Below are 22,954 nucleotides of genomic sequence, written 5' to 3'. Positions count from 1 at the left end.
CTATCCCTGACTTGTCACTTCCTCACTTTAAAGCCCTTTTGGTCAAAGCCTCTGCCTCCTCAGCCCCCATTATCTCATCCCACCAACCCGTTCTTCAGACAGGGAAAACTGAGGCTGCCTTCTGCAGCCTGGCCCAGGGTGCCACTGACCCCCTCATTCAGGCTTCTGGGGCTGCTTCTCCTGTTGGATTTTCCTGGCTCATTCTAGGATGATCAGGGTCCAAATCACCCCTGATCCCAGCCAGGGGACAGGCCAGTTGGTCAAAACCTCATGCTCTACTCAAGCTGGACAATGGTAAGGTCTATTTCTTTACTAGTATAGGGTAAAGGTTGGGACAGGGAAGAGGGGTAGAAACCTGATTCCAACTCCCCACCAAGGCCAAACTCTTAAGCATCCTGACTTCCTGTCATTCAATCTTGCTTGTGCTCCTGCTGTGATAGGTAGCTCACTACCTCAAAACAGAATATCTAAGCCAACACTTGCCCTATCTGACTAAGTAAGATTTCTCATTTGAACCCCAGCTCCCAACTAGCTGCCTACATGTTCCAGTTTTTATGCTCCCACACACACTTCTTGACATATCCCCTCCTTGTCACTCTCTCCAGGGTGGGCAAGGTGATGTCCTCTGAGATCGCATGGTCAGCAACTTAGAAGCTGAGGGCCTCCAATGGTCAAATCCACCAGAGCTGATCTGACAAGTTGTGTATTAGAGCTCATAAACCGTAGGCACTCAGAAAATATTGGCTATCATCATCATCATCATTATTACCCTCAAGTTCATCCAAGAGAACTCCTATTCATCCTTCAAAACCCCCATTTGGTTTCACCATCTGTCTTTCTTGCCCAGATGGAGCTCTCAAAATCGGAGAGCTGTGATTTTTGTGACCATTTGACGAGTTCCCAAACTGACGCCTAGAGCAGCCAGGCCACCCCTGAGGTCTTTCAGCATCCAGCTCTCTTCTTCCTCTACCTGCCCAGTTCCCAGGCATGGGCCTCAGGCCCGGCCATTCCGGCTGAGGAGCGTGCAGACACAGGCAGTGTCAATTCGAATCCATCGCCAGCCCACACGGCCCTGGGCATCGGTAGTCAATGCCCGCACGTAGGACTGCTTGGCCTTACACTCAGACACCCAGTGCCTCCGGTCCACACCCCGGCAGCCTTCTCCACCCCCACCGGGGCCACCTTCCCCAGCGCTGTCAGCCTTGCAGCGGGTTTCAAAGAAGTACTGGCGAAGGGGACTGCCGCCAGCCGCAGGCACCTCGCCCAGCACCTCCACCTCGCGCCCACGCAGGTCCACAGCAGTCCGGCGGTCTGTCACCCAGCCGCTGACTGCGTCACACACAGCCAGCTCTCCGCGGCGACTCGCTGGTGCTGTCTCACTCACCCCCCGCCGACTGCGGTTGGCCGGGCTGCCAGTTGGCTCCCCAAAGGCTCCAGCCTCCAGCAGGAAGAGCAGAGGGGGCCCAGCGGGGGTACCCCTGGACAGGGCTACTCGGGGGGACAAGAGGTCCCACTCGGGGACTGGAAATGGGGGCAGGGGTGAGGGTGAGGCATGGGGTTCCATTGGGACACTGGGGAGGAGGAAAAGTAGGAGGATGGGGAGGGAGCCTGAGGGGTGGGGGAGCATCTCGCTGAGCACCTGAGGATAGAGAGAGGGAAGCTGGAATTAGAGAGAAGGATAATAACTTAGTGGGGGGGCCGATGGGAACTTCTGTGTGCCAGAACCACAGGGAGGCGGTTCTGGCACTTGTTCTAGAACTTGGGGGGACCCTATATTCTAGGGCTTCGATAATGCTCAACTTCTAGATTAATCATAATTAGTCTACTATGATTACTATTAATAGCCAACAAATGGGGAAATACAGGCTCAGAGAGGTTAGTGACTTGCACCAAGTCACACAGCCAGCAAATGCCAGAAGTGGAACTTGAACCCTGTCCCAGCAACTCCACTCTGCCATCCTGCCTCTACAACCCCAAGGAACCCTAAGCCCTGCAGTGTGGAGGAGGTTTGAGTTTCCAAAATTCTGAGAAAGGTCATGTTCTGGAATCCTAGGGAGACCCAGGTTCAGCTTAAAACTGCCACTGTGAAGGCAAGACACTTCCTCTCAGGTGGGGCTTCAGTTTCCCTGTCCATGAAATTGGCCCAGGGCTGGGAGACACTGGCAGGGGTGTGCATATTGCAGTCTCTCTAGAACATTCTGGAAGCCTGTGGATTCTGGGACAGGATGGCCTGGAGAGGACTGATTAGAAGTGGGTGGTTACCAGACCTGTCAGCACCTCCTCCGCCTCCGAGTTCTGGGGTTGGGGGCCCCCAGGCTCCGGGGGGCCCCTGTGGGGGACGCAGGTGGCCCCCTCCTTCCTGACATCTCAGGAGAGGGAGGGGGCAACCACCTAGCGGAGGAAGGGAACAGGTAGGTTATAGAGGCAGGTGGAGGAGGGGGCCTGAACACTCCCCTTCTCTAAAAGTATTCTTTTTAAAGTGTAAGGGACCAAGAGTCAAGGCTGCATCCCCCTGCCCAGGTGATGGCTCCAGGATGGAAAGCAGATGGGGGGAGGAGAGGGGAGGGGAGACACTGAGGATGAAGGAGGCTGGAAAAGATTACATCCTCCTCAGCCCATTCATCTCTCAGACAGGGCGGGGGCAGGGCTGGCCTGGACACCCGGGTCCCTGAGGGCCCACACTTAAGAAGCCCCGGGTCCCCGAGGCTGCTTCCTGGAATGTTCTCTCCTCACAGGACAGGCCAGGGCCCGTCCAAGACTTCTATTGCACATACCTGGCGTGGCCGCCTGCCCTGGCTGGGAGATGGGGAAATGGGAAGGGGGAATTGTGAAGAGGGGCACATGTTGACCCAACCAGAACCCAAAGTGTAGGTTCCCAGCTGCCTCCTGCCTCAGATCTGGAGTCCTGGGCCCTAGCTGCCCCCTCCTCACTCAGACCCAAGAGCCCCGGCCACAGCTGCCTCCTCTTTCAGGAACTCAGGTCCCCAGCTCCCTCCCTCAGATGCGGGAGTCCAGGCCCCCAAATCCCTCTTCCTTCAAACCCAGGAGTCCGACCCCCAGTGCCCTCCTCCTTCAGACCCTGGAGTTTTGTTGGAGTTCAAGCTCCTTCCCAGGTACTCAGATATACGGACTCCCCGGCCCCCCTCCCCCAGAAGGTTTAGCCAGGGGGTGCGGACTCCTGAGACCCCGCTGGGGGTCACGGGCTGTCCCTCTGGGACACTGCCCTCCTGCCTCAGTTTCCTCCGCCAGGCCCCGCCCCCGCAGGCCCCGCCCCCGTCCCTCCCTACCCGGGGGCAGGGCGACCCGGACGCCGGAATCCCGGGGGAGGAGGCGCGGAGGCTCTTACCTGGGGCGCACTCGTCGGCTCCCCCGGCTGCCCCTGGCGCGGCGGCGGCTCCTCCTCCTGCTCGCTGGCTGCAGGGACGCCCGGTCGCCCACCGGCTCCTCGCGGCACAAGCTCCCGAGGGCCAGGGTCGGGGGCGGGGGCGGGGCGGCGCCCGACGGCGGAGGAGGGGCCGGGGGAATCCCGCCTTCCACACACGTGCAGAGACCTCGGAAGCCCGGCCTGGCTAGCTCAGCCCTCCGCCCGCCTCAGTCCCAGGAGGCCAGGCGCCAGCACCCACCCCTCCCTCCCTCAGACCCAGGAGTCCGGGTCCCCAGCCCCCTCCTCCCCCGGATCCAGGAGTCCAGGTCCCCCAGACCCCTCCTCCCGCAGACTCCGGAGTCCGGGCCCGCGCAGCTCCCTCCTCCTTCAGACTCAGGAGTCTGGACCCCCAGCCCCTTCTTCCTCAGCTCCAGCTGCCTCCTCCCTCAGACCCAGGAGTCTGGGCCTGAGATTCCTTTGCGTTCTTTTGCCAGTGAAGTGTCAATCCCCGGGCAGATTCCCACCCTCTGCTCTCATCCCCAACTCTCCCGGGAGCTCCAGGCCAGACATTAACCAGCTGGGCTCGGGAAGTGATAAGGCCCAGTGATAAGGCCCGAGGCCCCGGGGAGACGCTGGGTGAGGGGGGTCTCTCCCACATAAGTCCTCTCTGCTGGAATTTCCTGGGTGGGGACTGGGGAGAGGGTCTTGTCCTGAGTTCAGATAAGAGCAACTCAAGGTATTCCAGGACCCGGAGATAGACAAAGATATGATTTGGCAACAGAATGACCTGCTTAGAGAAAGAAAGTGAATAGTGACAGATGAAGGGAGGTGGGGGAAAGGCACAAAAATGGAGAGGAAAAGGGGACAGACTCCCAGAGAAAGAGGGAGACAGAAACCCAGAGAGAGAGAGAAGACACAGATGCAGAGAGAGGAGACAGACATGCTAAGAAAAGGCAACAGAACCCCACAAGGGGGAAAGAGACCCAGAGAAAGAGAGACCTTAAGACAGATGGAGATCAGACAGGAGTTGGAGTCCCGGGACAGACTTAATGCTTCACCCCTCCCCTGGAGCTATTTTCAGGAGGAAAGCCGACACCTGCCTTCGTGGAGGTGGTGGTGGGGTCATCCCGTACCCCTCCCTCAGCCTAAATATAGCATGGCAAGGTGGCGGGAAGGGTGTCCCCGGATTAGGGTGTTCCCCTCACCTCTCCCCAGCCGAGCCAAGGCCACACAGAAGGCTGCTGCAGTTGTTTATTGGGGTGGAGGAGGGGCGCTTCTCAGTCTTTGAGTGTCCACTCAGGTCACTTCCCTGACCTCGCCATGCTTCCCATACCCCTAAGCACCCAACATGCCCCACGCCCTACCAGAGGAACTTTATGCAACTTTCAGTCTCTGAAGGGGTAGTAGGGGTGAGTTTTCAAAGAGTAATGGGAAACAGTTTCCGTCTCGCCCTCTCTCCTTGGGTCTCTGTCCCCCTCTCTCTCTATCCCTCTCCTCTCTGTCTGGGTCCCTGTCCCTCTCTCTTCTCTGGATCTCTGGCCCCTCCTCTCTGGTCTCTTCCCCCTTCTATGGGTCTTTGTCCTCCCTCCTGTCTCTTACCCCCTCCCAGACCGCCGCCCTCTTCTCTCCTGCTCTCCCTCCTCCCCTTGGGTATCTCTGTCCTCTCTGCACGTGTCTCTTCCTCTTTGGGTCCCTGTGCTGGGCTCTGTGACTGCCTCCCAGACTCTGCCCTGTGTCTGTCACTGTGAGGGGGGTCTGTCTGTCTCCGTTTCTTTTCCAAATGTGCCTTTCTCTCCATTTCGGAGAGAAGTGTTATATTATTTAAAGGTTACATTATTTTCAACCTTTATCAAACACTTCTCACAACCTGTACCTTCTTCTCTCTGTGTAAAAAGGTGGTTGGATTAAATCAGGGGTTTCCAAACAGAATTTGTTAGCCACATTCTGAGTTGTCAAGAGAGACTCCTCAAACCAGTTCACACCCTCTGATGCTTCACACTGGTGCTCCTAAGTGAGATTTCATTTGACCAAAAAAGAAAGGGGGGTGGTTTCCTAGCTAAAAATAACAACAACAACTCTCTGTAAACCACTGGGTGGATTTTAATAATGAATACAAGTACTTTGAAAGTTACCTGGCACACAGGCAGCCCTATATATGTTAATGATGTAACCATCCTCCTCTTCTTTCTCCTCCAAATGCCCTTTTAGTACTGAAAGACCTCTGACCTTGGGTAACCCCCCACCTCCCTCGAGCCTTAGTTTCCTCATTTGTGAGAAATGAGGCTGTTAGACTCGGGAAGTCCTGTGCAGACCAGCAGGCTGATGGGGACATGTAGGGTCAAGCAGCAGGCCACAAGTCCAGCCCCCCATCCCTCCCCGGGGACAAGCCACGCGACCTTGGGAAGCCACTCCCATGCTCTGAGACACTGCTTTCTCCCCAGGAAGATAGAGTGGGCCCTGCAGTTTGTCTGACACACTTCTTGAGCTGCGGGAGGGTAGGGTGGTGCATCCTGATTTGGGATCCCTTTGTGATTCCATGGAATACACTGTGCATCTCTCTCAGGTTCAGGGGCACTGACTTTTTCTGCCTTTTTCTTTCTTGGTTCTCTTTCTCTGGGGTGCTCTGGTCTCTTTCCAACTCTGGGTCTCTGTCCCGTGCTCTCTGGGTTCCTGATACCTGCCCCCTATGGGTCTCTGTCTCCCCCTCTCTCTGGGTCTTTTTCCCCTCTTGGGGTTTCTTTCTCTTTCTTTCTCTGGGTCTCTATCCCTCCCCAGCTCTCTGTCCCCCTCCTTTGGGTTTCTATCCCCCCATCATGTCTGAACAGAGTACAGTTTCTCCCCCTTTCCCCTTCCCTTGTGGCTCTGATCTCCATGTCTGGAAGGAAAACTCTATGGGAAGACAGATAGAGAAGGGGTTTGAATGGCAAAACAAAGCAGGTGTGGGGTAAATGGAAGGGGCATCTACATCTTCCAAGTTCACCCAGAAGCCTTCTGTGTGACCAACGGAATCTACAAATACAGAACTTAGCCCTGCCCCTTATGGGGATGACACTGGGCAAGCCAGTTCAGTTGGTCTCCTAGAGTCCACGTACCATATTCACTCCTTGACACATGATTCCTTCCCAGTGCTGTTATCCTTGGGTCCTGGCGCTACCACTAAATGCAAAACAAACCAGTATGGCCTGGCCCTGTGGTGCTCGTACATACAGTCCAGCTCAACCGAACGTTCCTCCAGGACTCAAGGACGGAACTTGATGTAACCCAAATCAAACAGTTGTATGACCCAACTGAACTGGTCCTACGAGGTTCACATGATTATACAACTCATTACGACTCAACTCATTGTAGCCCCGACAAACTTCTAGCCATATAACTCTGCACAGTTCAACGCAACAGAACCCTGAAAGACTCCTATGCGCATACATTCCAACCCAACTTAACCTCATATGACCTAGAAAGCTCACATTCTATCACATGACTCTTCGTATTTCTACATGACTCACAAGTTCACAGAACTTAAAATAACATGGCCCTAGAAGAATCACAAAGCCACGCAGTTTCCAGTGTCTCAACCCAACTCTATAGTGCCATGCATGAACACACAATCAGTCCCAACAGTGCCGTGGGTGACCACCTTACTTGATCCAACATGGCCCTAGGGGACTCATAAAACCACAGAATCCTGCATAATGCACTTGGACAAGACTCACCTACACTCGTAACCCAACCCGACCCAACATGGAACTAAGAAACTCACAAAATTATGTGACAAAACCTATCTCCACACTACCCCAAGCTTTACACAACCCAATGCAATACAAACCGATGGAGCCCCCCCCTCAAATCAGCATAACCCATTGCCATTCACTGTCACCTCAGGAGGTACCCACAGGAGCTACCAATCCACAACTCAAGACCCAATAAGACTTAGTGTTCCCCAACTCATTACCACTTAACTTAGTTCTTCCTAAACCCAACACCCTCCCCCCAACTTTCCTTCCTCCCTTCCCTCCCTCCCTCCCTCCAAGGAAATGTGAGGTTCTGCAGACCTCAACTGTCCTCACACTTCGGTGACCATGTGTTTCCCAGGGGGAGCCCAGAGGAGTGGAGGTGGGAGCTCAGGAACCTCTCGATCCACAAACCCCCCATTGACCTTGCCCTCCAGTGGGCAACAGGGCTGCGTGTCCACGTGGCTGTACATCCCAGCCTCTTCGCCATCTGTCTCCCGGTGGTAAAAGTAGCTGAAGTTGGAGACAATGACTGGCACAGGTAGGGAAATGGTCAGCACGCCGGCAATGGCGCACAGAGAGCCCACTATCTTGCCGCCCACAGTGACGGGCGCCATGTCTCCATAGCCAACTGTGGTCATAGTGACCACTGCCCACCAGAAGGACTCAGGGATGCTGGTGAAATGGGAGTCTGCCCGGTCGGCCTCAGCAAAGTAGACTGCGCTGGAGAAGAGGACCACACCGATGAAAAGGAAGAAGATGAGGAGGCCCAGCTCTCGCATGGAGGCTCTTAAGGTCTGGCCCAAGATCTGCAGGCCCTTTGAGTGCCGGGACAGCTTGAAGATGCGGAAGACGCGTACCAGTCGGATGACTCGCAGGATGGCCAGTGACATGGCTGGCTGGCCCACCCCCCGCTGCCGGGCCAGCTCGGTACCCAGTGCCACAAAGTAAGGCAGGATGGCCACGAAGTCGATGAGGTTCATCACGTTCTTGAAGAAGGCTGTCTTGCTTGGGCAGGCTGCCAGGCGCACCAGCAGCTCGAAGGAGAACCAACAGATGCACAATGTCTCCACCACAAAGAACGGGTCATCGAAGGGCAAGCGAGGTGGGGGTCCATGCACTGGGCTGGAGCCGTTCAGCCGAGCTGGAAACTGCAGAGAGGAAGGGGTTCAGGGAGGACCATACCAGGGCTGGGACGCACTGGAATGGCCATATTTCCTGTTTAAATATTCAACTACTTCTTTACAAATTGGTCAATAGCTGCTACCCCCAGAACCCCGGTGACCTAGCTGTAGTACACTCCTTCTCGGGACCCCCAGGGAAGGCTGACTTTAGGGTCCCTGATCCTTCATTGGCAGGGCCTCCTGAAATAATGCTTGAGTAGGGCTCAATCTCTTCCCTCCCAATATCCCACCCCCAGAGTTGAATTTCCAGATGGGGAGGGTCCCCATCCTGGCCCCACTCCCTTGTGCCCTGCCCTCCCCAAACCCAGCCTGGACCATAATGGTTAAACACCTTATCTTTATGCCAAAACCCGGGCCCCTTCCCTCACGGCCCTCAGCTCAACTTTCTTTATGATGGATTCCTTTTGCCCCAATCCTCAGGCCCCACCCCTCCATCTGCAGCTCCCTCGGCGGCTTTCTTCAGGTCCCAGGTCTCACTACCTCCAGCCCATCCTTCCCATTGGTTACTGCCAGCCGTATAGACCCCCAATTTTTCAGTCTCTCCTTATCCCTCAGTTTTGATTTCTTAATACACCTGTCCTCCAATGCTCCTGCCCTCCAAAAGCCGGGTTTCTCACCTACCTCAGCGCACGCCTTCTGAAAAGGCAGGTCCTCCTATGTAGATCCTCAGGCCCCGCCCCATTAAGCTACACCTTTCCCGCCCCCAGCCCAGGATTTAATGTAGGGTTCCCAGGTCTGGCGCCGTCCCTGGCTTGCCCACCTCTCACAGGCCTTTGCCCACCTTTGATTGGTCAGGTCTTCCAACCAGGCCCCCAATGCCTTGCCTATCCACAGCCAGGCCCCACCTTCCTGCGAGGCCCCACCTCCCATTGCCCCTTACCCCACTTTATGATTGGCCAGGACCCCGTGGACCTCGTCCAGCTCCTCCCAAATCCCGCCTCTCCACACGCAGGCCCCGCCCCCTCACCGGGCCAGCTGCAGCCACCGCGGCGAGCCCCGAGTTGTCGCGGTCGTCGCGGAAGTCGGGCAGCGTCTCGAGGCAGAAGACGACGATGGAGACGAGGATGACGAGCACTGAGACAACGGCGAGCACGCGCGCGGCCTGCGAGCTCTCGGGGAACTCGAAGAGCAGCCAGAGCTGGCGCGCGAAGGCGCGACGGGGCAGGGGGCGCTCCGATGGCAAGGGGCAGCCCTCCTCCTCGCGCAGGCGCGCTAGCGCCGCGGCGCCCAGCCCATAGAAGGCCACCTCCTCCAGGAAGACGTCGAGCGGCACGTGCGCCGGCCGCCGCAGGCGCCCGCCCGACTGGTAGTAATAGAGCACCGCGTCGAAGCTGGGCCGGTGCCGGTCGAAGAAGTACTCGCGGCGCGCGCCGTCGTAGAAACGTCTGCGGCGTACCGGGTCCCCGAGCAGCGTGTCCGGGAAGCGGCCCAGCGTGCGTGCCCGGGTCTCGAAGCGCAGCCCAGCCACGTTGAGCACCACTCGCTCGCAGCAGCCGCACGGCTGCGGGCACCCGGGTTCCATGGTGCGCGCAGCCCCGGCGACCTGCGGACGGACGTGTGGCCCCGACGCCCGACCTGGCCCGGCCCCGCCTCGGCCGCCGCCGCCGCCGCCCCAGCCTGGTGTCCGGTGTCCACGCGTAAAAATAGCCCGGCCGTGCGGCCAGGACGCGGGGGAGGGGGCGCCGTGACCCCGGCGGGGCAGAGGGCGGCCGGGCGCCCTCTGCCGGGGCGCCCTCCCTTTACCCCCAGGCGACGCGGCGCTGCGCTTTCTCCGGGTCCACCTGGCCTTCGGGGTTCCTTTCCCTCTGTCTCTCCATCGCCTGAGATCTCTGTCCTGCGTCTCTCCGGGTTTCCGTGTATGTCTCTCGTCTATGTTTTTATGAGTATCTGAGCCGCTCTGTTCGAGTCACAAATTTCCATCTCTTTGTCTCTCTCTCTCGTTCTTTTGTATGTCTCTGTGTCTGGCTGTGTCTTCACTTTGGGTCTCTCTGTATCTCTGATCTCGGGGTTTTATCTCTGAGTATCTCTATGGGTCATTTATCCCTGAGCTTTGCCGTTCTAGGGTCATCTGTGGGGATTCCCGTCAGTCTCTGTGTCTTGGTCTCTCCGAATCTCCGTCTTTCTTATATTCTTGTATCTCTATCTCTGTTTCTTTCTTGTCTCTCTTGGTCTCTGTCTTTCCCCTCTGTCTGGGTCTCTCTGCGTCTTGTCTCTCTGGGTCTCTTCTCTCTCATTACCTCTCAGCCCACTGTGTCTCTGTCCCTGGGATTCTCTGGGTCTCCCCTTTGGGTATCTTTCTTTCCCTGTTTCTCTGAATTACTGCAAGTCTCTGTCTCAGGGCCTCTGGAGGACCGAGCCTCTCCCGAGTCATATCTCTGAATCTCTCTCTGACATTCACCCTAGGTTGTCTCTGCCATTGTCCTGGTGGTTTCCCCATCCTGGGGATGCTCCAGCAGCTCTAAACCCTGAGCGTGTGCCCCCCACATGGGGTGCCCTCGCTCGGGTTGCCCCTACCCCCACCCCCCGGGTCTCCACCTGGATTCTCTGCCAGACTTTCTTAGACCCAGCAAGGCCTGAGCTGCAGCCCTGAATAGTGCAAAAGGAGAGCAGGCCTGCCAGGAACAGGTCAGGGGTGGGCTGGGGAAATGCCGCAGGGTCACTCGAAGGGACCAAAGGACAGACAGACGATGGCCTTCCAGCCACCGGTGTCCTATGACACGGGGTAAAAATAGCCCCATCCGATGTGCTTGGCGGGAAGTCGTGGGGATTGGACACCCGGACTCCAGGGAATGAGGCCCCGGGCGCCCTCTGCTGGGGGAGTAGAGAGAGACACTAAAGGTTTTAACCCCCTAGGAATTCTGGCATGTTCTCTTCCTGTCTACAATTTCTTTCTGGGATGCTATGTCACCATCCATCTGGATTTCTGTTTCCCTCTTTCTGTGTCTGTGTCCCTTTCTTTCATGGTCTTTGGCCCTACCCGTGTCTGGGTCTCTGTCTCCCCATCTCTCTGGCCTTTTCCCTTCTTTCTGGTCTCCTTTCTCTTTTTTTTTCTCATTCTCAGAGCCCACAGAGATCCCTCTTTGTAGGTTTCTGAATGCTGTGTGTGCACCGATCTCTCCTGCCTGCAACCTTATCTCTTAACACCCTCCTACCACTGAGCCTGGAGGTGGGCGCTCCTTCTTGCCACTTCCAGACAATTCTCCCTCCCTCAGCTCCTTTGAAGCTCAAGTTATCCATGGACACCTCTTCCCAGCCTTCCCTAAAGAACTCATCTCTTTCCCTTCTGCCCACTCCCACTCTTTCATGGAAGATTTTCAATGCTGGCTCTATATCCATCACTCTAAAACGACTGTCATAATTCTTAATAATTTCAATATCCCCATATAGATGATTCTGCTAAAACCTGGCCTGTACCCAGTTGTCTTTTCCAAAAAGGACCATATTTTTTGTCCAAGCCATGTCACACCCTATCTTGTGGAGTCCATTCTCCAGCCTTTGGTGAGACCCTCAACGAACAGACCACCTTGGAAGAGACGCAGTGTGATTTCCGAGGTTGGGTCATAAAAGGCAATGTTCCACCCCACTCTTTTCCTTGGGACACTTGTGCAGGCTAGGTGACAAGGCCCATGTGGAGAGGACTCTAGGCTACTAAACTCACAGCTCATCCCCAGCACCAGCCTGCAGCCACGTGAGTGAGCCATCTTAGAAGCACATCCTCCTGCCCCAGCCAGGCTACCCCCTGGAGGAGAGATAAGCCTTCTCCCCGAGGCCCTGCCCAGCTTGCAGACTTGTGAGTGAGATAAATGATCTTTATTGTTTTCAGTCATACAGTCTTTGGGTGGCTTGTTAACACACACCACGATACTAGATAATCCACACGTGGCCTCTTGGTACTCTGAACCCATCATTTCCATCCATCTTGCCCTCTGATCTATCCCAGCCCCCTTCCTTCCTTCCTTCCTTTTTTACAGTTTTATTGAGCTACAATTCACATACCATACAGTTCACTCGTTTAAAGTATACGACATGGGACTTCCCTTATGGTGCAGTGGTTAAGAATCCGCCTGCAGGGCTTCCCTGCAGTGGTTGAGAGTCCGTCTGCCGATGCAGGGGACACGGGTTCGTGCCCTGGTCCGGGAAGATCCCACATGCCGTGGAGCGGCTGGGCCCGTGAGCCATGGCCGCTGGGCCTGCGCGTCTGAAGCCTGTGCTCCGCAACGGGAGAGGCCACAACAGTGAGAGGCCCGCGTACCGCAAAAAAAAAAAAAGAAAAAAAAAGGATCCGCCTGCCAATGCAGGGGACATGGGTTTGATCCCTGGTCTGGGAAAGATCTCACATGCCTCAGAGCAACTGAGCCCTCGAGCCACAACTGTTGAGCCTGCATGCTGCAACTACTGAAGCCCACGCGCTTAGACACCACTGCAATGAGAAGCCCGCGCACCACAGGGAAGAACAGCCCCCACTCGCCACGACTAGAGAAAGCCCACGCGCAGCAATGAAGACCCAACGCAGCCAAAATTTTTTTTTAATAAATAAATTTAAAATAAAATAATTTTTAAAAATAAAGTATACAACACAATGGTTCTTCCTATATTCATAAGAGTTTTGCATGCAAAACTGCAATCAACTTTAGGCAATTTTTGTTTTCCTTCCAAAGAAACTACACCCGTGTCTAACTGTCCCCCTTGATTGTGCTTAAAACTTTTTTTTTTTTTTTTTTTTGGCCACACGGCACGGCTTGCGGGATAACCTGGGCCACAGCAGTGAAAGTGCCAAGTCCTAACCACTGGACCGCCAGGGAACTCCCCAAACTATTTTTTTCTTCCTCTTTTTTGTTTGTTTTTTGTGGGAGTTTAGTTGACTTCCTCTTCTTTTTTTAAAAAATTATTTTATTCAAGTATAGTTGATTTACAATGTCAATTTCTGCTGCACAGCACAGTGATAAAGTTATACATAAATATACTTTTCCTCTTCTTTTCCATTATGGTTCATCACAGGATACTGAATATAGTTCCCTGTGCTACACAGTAGGCAAACTCTATTTTTATCATCCCATTCTCTGTCCATGCACTCCCTTTTCCCACCAACCAACTTTAAGAAAAAAACTTTCAAGGGAGTTCCCTGGTGGCTTAGTGGTTAAGATTCTTGTCTTTCACTGCCATGGCCTGGGGTTCAATCCCTGGTCGGGGAACTGAGATTCTGCAAGCTGCGGGCGGTGCAGCAAAAAAATAAATAAATAAAAATAAAGCCAACTTTCAAGCCCACCAGCAGGTACAATGCATTGACCCCATTAGATTCTCATTATCTTTGACTGCCCCCATCTTGTCCTCCCTTCCCTCTTCCCCCTGCTTCCACCGTTCCACGGTCCCCCATAAAGTCACTCTCCTTTGGATGTCTTTCCCTTCTTAGCCTATGATCCCCTCCAGGGCACTGTTGGGGTGAAACCCTAACCCTGTGCCTTCCCAGGGGGCTCTGAGGGGGGCTGGATCCCAAATCCCAGCCCTCCTGTGACCCTGCTCTGTGTCCTTCATCAAGGTACACTCAGCACCCACCCCCCCACAAGATGGCCATTCCCCATCTTCATTCTCCTCAAATCCCCACCACACCCTGGTCCTCCACCTTCAGTCAGCTGATTCCCTCGCTCCTCATTCTTCTGAAAGCGTAGAGGCTACCAGACACTTCATCTTCCTACAGCCCATTCTGTCAGCTGCCCAGATGCTCTGCTTTTCATCTGTCCCTCCCAACCCAAGACCAACATCTTGCCTTGTGTCCTGGGTCCCATCTCTCTGTCCCGGCTGCAGACTCAGCTCCTGTCATCACTCCTAATTCTCTTGTATCATTAATATGCGAGGCAGAATGATGTCCCCCCCCCACCCCCGGAAGATGTCCACGTCGTAAGTCCTAACTCCCAGAACCTTTGAATATGTTGGGTTGGCCAAAAAGTGCCTTTGGGGTTTTTTTGTTTTGTTTTGTTTTGTTTTGTTTTGCGGTACGCGGGCCTCTCACTGTTGTGGCCTCTCCCGTTGCCGAGCACAGGCTCCAGACGTGCAGGCTCAGCGGCCATGGCTCACGGGCCAAGCCGCTCCGCGGCACGTGGGATCTTCCCGGACCGGGGCACGAACCCGTGTCCCCTGCATCGGCAGGCGGACTCTCAACCACTGCGCCACCAGGGAAGCCCGTGCCTTTGGTTTTTAAAGATACATTTTTCATTTTCACCAAGAACTTTATTGAACACCGTATTCACCTTTTTGTTTCACTGCCTTCTGCCATTTTTCAGGTGACTTCATAATTCCATATTCCCAAAACTTTTAACCTTTTTGAGCAAAGAACTGTTCCAGGTGCCTTTTACAGTCTTCCAGGGAACTGAAATTTTTTCCATTAAGAGAATTTTGTAAAGACCGAAATAAATGTAAATCCGAAGGTGCAATGACTGGTGAATATGAATATGGTGGATGAATCAGAACTTCCCAGCCAAGCTGTAACAGTTTTTGCCTGGTCATCAAAGAAACATGCAGTCTTGCGTTATCCTGATGGACGATTATGCGTTTTCTGTTGACTAATTCTGGACGCTTTTCGTCGAGTGCTGCTTTCATTTGGTCTAATTGGGAGCAGTACTTGTTGGAATTAATCATTTGGTTTTCCAGAAGGAACTCATAATAGAGGATTCCCTTCCAATCCCACCATATACACAGCATCACCTTCTTTGGATGAAGACCAGCCCCTGCTGTGGTTGGCGGTGGTTCATTTCACTTGCTCCATGATCTCTTCCGTTCCACATGATTGTACAGTATCCACTTTTCATTGCCCGTCACAATTTGTTTTAAAAACGGAACGTTTTCGTTACGTTTAAGTAGAGAATCACATGCAGAAATACAGTCAAGCAAGTTTTTTTCGCTTAACTTATGTGGAACCCAAACATCAAAGGGATGAACATAACCAAGCTGGTGCAAATGATTTTCAACGCTCGATTTGGATATTTTCAGTGTCAGCTATCTCCTGTGTGGTATAATGTTTTGTTTTATTTTTTAAATTTTATTTATTTGTTTGTTTGTTTTGACTGTGTTGGATCTTTGCGGCTGTGCATGGGCTTTCTCTAGTTGTGGCGAGTGGGAGCTACCCTTCGTTGCAGTGCGTGGGCTTCTCATTGCGGTGGCTTCTCTTGTTGCAGAGCAGGGGCTCTAGGCACACGGGCTTCAGTAGCTGTGGCACATGGGCTCAGTAGTTGTGGCGCACGGGCTTAGTTGCTCCGCAGCATGTGGGATCTTCCTGAACCAGGGCTCAAATCCGTGTCCCTTGCATTGGCAGGTGGATTCTTAACCACTGCGCCACCACGGAAGGCCTGCGTGGTGTAATGTTGATTGTTCTCAGTTAATGTCTCGATTTGATCGCTATCAACTTCAACTGGTTTACCGGACCGTGGAGCATCGTCCAGCGAGAAATCTCCAGGACGAAACTTAACAACCACTTTTGACATGTTCAGTCAGTCACAGCACCTTCTCCATACACTGCACAAATCTTTTTTTTTGCGTTTCAGTTGCGTTTTTACCTTTCTTGAAATAATAAAGCATAAAATGCCAGAAATGTTGCTTTTTTTCTTCCATCTTCAATATTAAAATGGCTACACAAAAATTCACCAGTTTTGATACGTCTTTTTTAAAATGCACGCTGATATGACAAGCTGTCACATACAATCTAACAAAATTGTTTCAAATGAAGTTAAAGACAACTAAGTGCTACTAGAGCCATCTTACGGAAAAAAACGAATGAACCTTTTGGCCAACCCAATACTATATGACAAAAGGGACTTTGTGGGTGTGATTAAATTAAGGCTCTTGAGTTGGGGAGATTATCCCAGATGACCTCGGTGGCCCCAAGTTAATCACAAGGGTCTTTACAAGAAGGAGGTAGGAAGGTCAGATTCTTAGATGATGTGAGGATAGATGTACAGGTAAGAAATTAAAATAAAATAGAAAATACTTAAAAATGGGGACTTCCCTGGTGGCCAGGTGGTTAAGACTCCACGCTTCCACTGCAGGGGGCACGAGTTTGATCCCTGGTCGGGGAACTAAGATCCTGCATGCTGTGCATGGTGCCGGGGGAAAAGAAGATAAAAGACAAAAAATAATAGTAATTAAAAATGAAAAAACAAAAAAAGTAGAGGTCAGAGAGGAGAAAGATGCTACTTTGCTGACTGTGAAGCTGGAGGGAAGGGCCATGAGCCAGGGAATATAGGTAGCCTCTAGAAGCTGGAGAAAGCAAACAAGGAAATGACTTCTGTCCTAGAGCCTCCAGAAGGAACACAGCCCTGTGGACCCATTTAAGAATTCCAACCTCCAGAACTGTAGGGTAATAAATGTGTATTGTTTTAAGCCACTAAGTTTGTGGTAATTTGTTACAGCAGCCAATAGGAAACTAACGCAGATGTGTTATGTCAATTTCAATGTCAGTTTCTCCTATTCCTCGGTATCAGGTTGTCATTCCTGTGTTATAATAAGATCTTTTTTCTTTGCTTTACTTTTAATTTTGAAATATTTTCAGACTTACAAAAGTGTGGCAAAGATAGCACAGAGAATTCGTGATATCCTTCACCCAGTTTCCCCTAATGTTAGCGTCTCACATTGCCAAGGTTCATTTGTTAAAATGGAGAAATTGACACTGGTACAATGCTGTTGACTAAATGACGTTCCAATTGCCTCCATTTCCCCACTAATTTCCTTTCTTTCTTCCAGGATCCAGCCCAGGGTACCACATTGCATTTAGCTGTCATGTCCCCTTAGCCTCCTGCAATTCTGCAATCGTTTCTTACTTTTTCCTTGTCTTTAATGACCTCAACACTTTTGAAGAATACTGGTCAGTTACTTTGCAGACTGTCCCTCAATTTGCATTTATCTTGCATTGTCTTGTCTTGATAAGATTGAGATTATAGTATTTTGCGGGGAGGGAGGATGCCACACAGTTCAAGTTCCCTTCTCATCACATCATATTGGGGGCACATCATGTTGCTATATCTTATCACCGGTGACATTAATTTTGATCACTTGGTTAGGCTAGTGTCTGCTGGGTTTCTCCATTATAAAGTTATTATTTTTTCCCTTTGTCATTAATGAATTAATTTGGGGAAGCCAGTTTTTTGGTTTGGTCAAGTTTATTGAGATTTAATTCTCATACAATAAAATTGACCCTTTACATGTACACTTCTATGAATTTTGGCAGATAGTTATGTAACTACCACTATAGTAAAGATATAGAACCTTCCATCCTTCCCCCCAAGTTCCCTCCTTCCCTTTGTAGTCAGCTGCCTCCCCCACTTCCAGCTCTTGGAAACAACTGCTCTGTTTTCTCTCCCTCTGTTCTTGTAGTTTTGCCTTTTCCAGAATGTCAAATATAGTTGACCCTTGAGCAATGCTCCAGGTCGGACAGGGGTGCTGACAGTCCACGCAATTGAAAAATCTGAGTACTGTGGTTCCTCCATAACCACGGTTCTGCATTCAGGAATTCAACCAACCGGATCGTTTAGTGCTGCAATATTGACTACGGGAAAAAAATCCACGTAGAAGTGGACCTGCGCAGTTCAAACCCGTGTTGTTCAAGGGTCAAGTGTAAATGAAATCATAGGATATGTAGCCTTTTCAGTATGGCTTCTTACACTTAGCATAATGCATGGAAGATTCATTCCTGTTGTGTGTATCAGTAGCTCTTTCCTTTACGGATTTTTTTTAAATTAATTAATTAACTCATTTTTTGTCTGCGTTGGGTCTTCATTGCTGTGTGCGGGCTTTCCCTAGTTGTGGAGAGCGGGGTCTAATCTTCGTTGTGGTGTGCAGGCTTCTCATTGCAGTGGCTTCTCTTGTTGCGGAGCACGGCCTCTAGGTGTGCAGGCTCAGTAGTTGTGGCGCACGGGCTTAGTTGTTCCGCAGTATGTGGAATCTTCCCGGACCAGGGCTCGAACCCGTGTCCCCTGCACTGGCAGGCGGATTCTTAACCACTGTGCCACCAGGGAAGTCCCTACATTTTATTTTATTTTATTTTATTATTATTATTATTTTTTTTTTTTCTTTGCGGTACGCGGGCCTCTCACTGTTGTGGCCTCTCTCGTTACGGAGCACAGGCTCCGGACGCGCAGGCCCAGCAGACATGGCTCATGGGCCCAGCCGCTCCGCGGCATGTGGGATCCTCCCGGACCGGGCATGAACCCGTGTCCCCTGCATCGGCAGGCGGACCCTCAACCACTGCGCCACCAGGGAAGCCCCATTTTATTTTTCATTGAAGTAGAGTTGACTCTTTTTCATTCTTAACATTCAGTACTATTCCAAGGCATGTGTGCCCATGTGTTTATCCATTCCCTGTATGAAGGACGTTTGAGTTTCATTTAGTTTTTGGCAATTATGGAGAAAGCTGTTATAAAAATTATGTACATGTTTTTGTGTGAACATAAGTTTTCAGGTCTCCTGAATAAGTAGCTAAGAGTGAGCTTACTGGGTTTTACGATAAGTATATGCTTAATTTTTTTTTTTTTTTTTTTTTTGCCATCAGCAGATAATTCTGCTATAAGACCTTCTATTTTAACATCTTTTCTATCCTAAAAAAAAAAAAAAATTCCCTGGAGGTCCAGTGATTAGGACTCCGCGCTTCCAATGCAGGGGGCATGGGTTCGATCCCTGGTCAGGGAACTAAGATCCCACAAGCCGTGTGGCGTGGCCAAAAAAACCCAAACACCCAAAACCCAACCTTCCTTGACTCCACTTCCCTCTCCTTCTATTATCACCTCTCTCTGTTCCCTTTGTAGCAAAACTTCTCTAAAAATTTTTCCCTACCTGAGGTCTCTGCTTCATCTCCCATTGTTTAGTCAAGGTCATCTATGGTAGCCAAACCTCAGTCCTTATGTTTCTGCATTTCTCAGCAGCATTAGACACTCTGAACACTGCCTCTTTTTCCTCCTTTTTTCTTTTCCTGTGTTCTTTTTAAAAAAAATTTTATTGGAGTATAGTTGATTTACAATGTGTTAGTTTCAGGTATACACCTTAGTGATTCAGTTATACATACACATATATTCATTCTTTTTCAGATTCTTTCCCCATATAGTTTATTACAGAATACTGAATAGAGTTCCCTGTGCTATACGGTAGGTCCTTGTTGGTTATCTATTTTATATATAGTAGTGTGTGTATGTTAGTCCCAAGCTCCTAATTTATCCCTCCTCACCATGTTTCCCTTTTGGTAACCATAAATTTGTTTTCGCAATCTGTGAGTCTGTTTCTGTTTTGTAAGTAAGTTCATTTGTATCATTTTTTAAAAATTAGATTCCACATATGAATGATATCATATGATAATTGTCTTTCTCTGTCTGACTTGCTTCACTTAGTATTGATAATCTCTAGGTCCATCCTCCTCCTTTTTTCTTTTTTTATTGAGTGAAAGATTCTTTAAATTCTATAGTGCTTTACAATTTTCAAAAGTTTCACACAAGTGATTTCATATAGTCCCATAATAACCCTTTTTCCCCCCTACCCCTATCATGTCCCTGCCCTCTTCCCTCTCCCCACTGGTAGCCACTAGTTTGTTATCTATGTCTGTGAATCTGCTTCTTTTTTATTATATTTGCTAGTTTGTTGTACTTTTCAGACTCCACATATAAGTGATATCATACAGTATTTGTCTTTGTCTGACTTATTTCACTTAGCATAATGCCCTCCAAGTTATCCAGGTTGCAGCAAATGGCAAAATTTCATTCCTCTTTATGGCTGAGTAGTATTCTGTTGTATATATACACCACGTCTTCTTTATCCATTCATCTGCTGATGGACACGTAGATTGCTTCCATATCTTGACACTGCCTCCTTTTTTTAATTTTCATTTTTTTTATTTAATAATTGTTTTTTGGCTGCGTTGGGTCTTCATTGCAGTGCGTGGGCTTCTTATTGCTGTGGCTTCTCTTGTTGCAGAGCACTGGCTCTAGGTGTGTGTGCTTCAGTAGTTGCAGCACACAGGCTCAGTAGTTGTGGCTCACGGGCTTAGTTGCTCCGCGGCATGTGGGATCTTCCAGAACCAGGGATTGAACCCGTGTCCCTTGCATTGGCAGGTGGATTCTTAACCACTGCACACCAGGGAAGCCCAACACTGCCTCCTTCTTGAAGCACTTTCCTTCTTGGCTTCCTGGACACCCACCCAACTCTCCTGGTTTTTCTCCTACATGTGTGATCACTCCTACTCAGTCTCCTTTGCTGGGTCTTCTTGCTTTATCTGAATTCTGATGGAGGGCCTTGGGACTTGGTCCTCAGATGTCTTCCCCTCTCCATCTTCTCTCCTCTCCTAACTGAGTTCATTCAGTCACATGGCTTCAAATACTACGTCTATTCCAATGATTCCCAAATCTAGGTTTCCAGGCCCAAATTCTTCCGTGATTGCCATATCTTCCAACTTTCAACTCCACAGCTCCACTTGAGTGTCAAACAGACATCTTTGGTGTGTCCAAACCCAGAAGTCCTCCTCAACAATCCCACTCTTCCCCACGTCTTCCCTCTGTAAATTAGTGGCACCACCAATTACCCAGTTGCTTAGCCTACAAATCTAGGAGCGAGGATTATTATTTTTTATTTAGGTGTAGTTGACTTACAATCTTGTGTTAGCTTCAGTGTACAGCAAAGTGATTCAGTTATACATGTATATGTATATAGAGAGATTCTTTTTCAGATGATTTTTCCTTACAGGTTATTACAAAATATTGAGTATACTTCCCTATGCTATACAGTAGGTCCTTGCTGGTTATCTATTTTATATATAGTAGTGTGTATATGTTAACCCCAACTCCTAATTTAACCCTCCCCGCCTTTCCCCTTCGACAGCTGTATATTTGTTTTTCTATATCTGTGGGTCTATTCCTGCTTTGTAAATAGGTTCATTTGTATCACTTTTTTAGATTCCACATATAAGTGATATCATATGATATTTGTCTTTCTCTGTCTGGCTTACTTCGTTTAGTATGAAAATCTAACCCTTTATTATTATTAAGGGAAGATTAGCTTCATTAAAATTTTTTCTTTAAACTTGTAATTTTTAAATCGTTTCAGACTTACAGAAAAGGTGCAAAGAATAGTACAGAGTTCCCATATATCCTTCACCCAGTTTTCACCAACATCAACTTACATAACCATAGTACAATTATTTTTCAGGAAATTAACAAGGGTATAATACCATTAACCAATGGTACAGACCTCATTTGAATCTCAACAATTTTCCACTAATGTTCTTTTTACGGTTTAGAATCTAATCCAGGATCCCACGTTGCATTTAGCTGTCTCCTTAATTTCCTCTAGGAATTATTTTTAATGTCCCTCTTTTCCATACACTCTAATTCCACTTCTATAGTAACTGAGTGAGATCTACCTTCACAATAGATCCTGAATCTTACCACTCCTTTCCACCTCACTGTTATTGTAAAGGGGCAGGACCCTATGGGGTCTTCCCAGAATAGACCCCCTCTCCATGTCCTCCGCCTGCCTTCTGTCTGTAAAAAACTTTAGCCAAAGAATAAATTTCATCAGAAAAATGAAAAAAAAATGCAGAAGCAAAGAAAAGCAGTCAAACAGGACAAAATAATAATTGTTTAGTCATTAAACAAAGTTAAGGACCTTTAGTTCCTCCTCAAGGACTCTTGATAATATTTTGAGTCATCTCCTTTGAGATGTTTTGCAGATACCAAAACCCCCACCAGGTGGAAGAAGTTAACTACATGATAACCAGACTGTAGCCATGACATAAGCTGCTTCATCTTCCACTATTCCGAGAACTGGCCTCAAAGAAATGGGAACAAACTGACTCTGGAACTGAAGATTAACTGTACTTAAAACAATCAAGATGATGCCGATCAGACCACTGCATGATCAATTTCAAGATAATTGTCAAAGCTGACTGTGGTGTTCTGCATGTAACCCCCTCCCTCTGCCTATACATCCCTGAAACTCCCCTTTAAAAGCTCTTGTGGGGTTTCCCTGGTGGCGGCACAGTGGTTAAGAATCTGCCTGCCAATGCAGGGGACACGGGTTCGAGCTCTGGTCCAGAAAGATCCCACATGCCGCGGAGCAGCTAAGCCCGTGCGCCACAACTACTGAGCCTGCGCTCTAGAGCCTGTGAGCCACAATTACTGAAGCCCACGCGCCTAGAGCCCATGCTCTGCAACAAGAAAAGCCACCGCAATGAGAAGCCTGTGCACCACAATGAAGAGTAGCCCTGGACTTCCTTGGTGGCACAGTGGTTGAGAGTCTGCCTGCCAATGCAGGGGACGCAGGTTCGTGCCCCAGTCGGGGAAGATCCCACATGTCGCGGAGTGGCTGGCCCCGTGAGCCATGACCGCTGAGCCTGTGCGTCTGGACCCTGTGCTCCGCAACGGGAGAGGCCACAACAGTGAGAGGTCCGTGTACCGCAAAAAAAAAAAAAAAAAAGAGTAGCCCCCACTCTCCACAATTAAAGAAAAAGCAATGAAGAACCAACGCAGCCAAAAATTAATTAATTAATTAATTTTTTAAAAAAAGCTATTGTGGGACTACCCTTGTGGTCCAGTGGTTAAGGCTCTGCTCTTCCACTGCAGGGAGCATGGATTTGATCCCTGGTCGGGAAACTAAGATCCTGCATGCCACGCGGTGCAGCTAAAATAAATAAAATAATAAAATCTCTTGTGCCC

At 50.2% G+C, this 22,954-nt stretch overlaps 2 protein-coding genes across 2 annotated transcripts; both read right to left on the bottom strand.

Moving 5' to 3' along the window:
* Positions 1-994: 994 nt before the first annotated feature.
* On the bottom strand, positions 995-3,463 carry NTF4 (neurotrophin 4). Its single transcript, XM_059998922.1, has 3 exons — positions 3,347-3,463; positions 2,268-2,391; positions 995-1,639 (listed from the first exon to the last, which is right to left on the bottom strand). Exon 3 carries the CDS (start codon positions 1,625-1,627, stop codon positions 995-997), a length of 633 nt encoding a protein of 210 aa, XP_059854905.1. The 5' UTR covers positions 1,628-1,639; positions 2,268-2,391; positions 3,347-3,463.
* A 3,961-nt stretch (positions 3,464-7,424) lies between these two features.
* KCNA7 (potassium voltage-gated channel subfamily A member 7) lies at positions 7,425-9,917 on the bottom strand. The gene is made up of 3 exons (XM_060000972.1): positions 9,880-9,917; positions 9,244-9,847; positions 7,425-8,243 (listed from the first exon to the last, which is right to left on the bottom strand). The coding sequence occupies exons 2-3, from the start codon at positions 9,796-9,798 to the stop codon at positions 7,425-7,427; spliced, it is 1,374 nt and encodes a 457-aa protein (XP_059856955.1). The 5' UTR covers positions 9,799-9,847; positions 9,880-9,917.
* Between the last annotated feature and the right edge of the window lie 13,037 nt (positions 9,918-22,954).

The sequence above is a fragment of the Delphinus delphis genome, chromosome 20 (genome assembly GCF_949987515.2).
Source record: "Delphinus delphis chromosome 20, mDelDel1.2, whole genome shotgun sequence".
Taxonomy (NCBI): Eukaryota; Metazoa; Chordata; class Mammalia; order Artiodactyla; family Delphinidae; genus Delphinus; species Delphinus delphis.
Note: the sequence above shows the minus strand (reverse complement) of the source record. Positions and strands in the feature narration are given on the sequence as shown.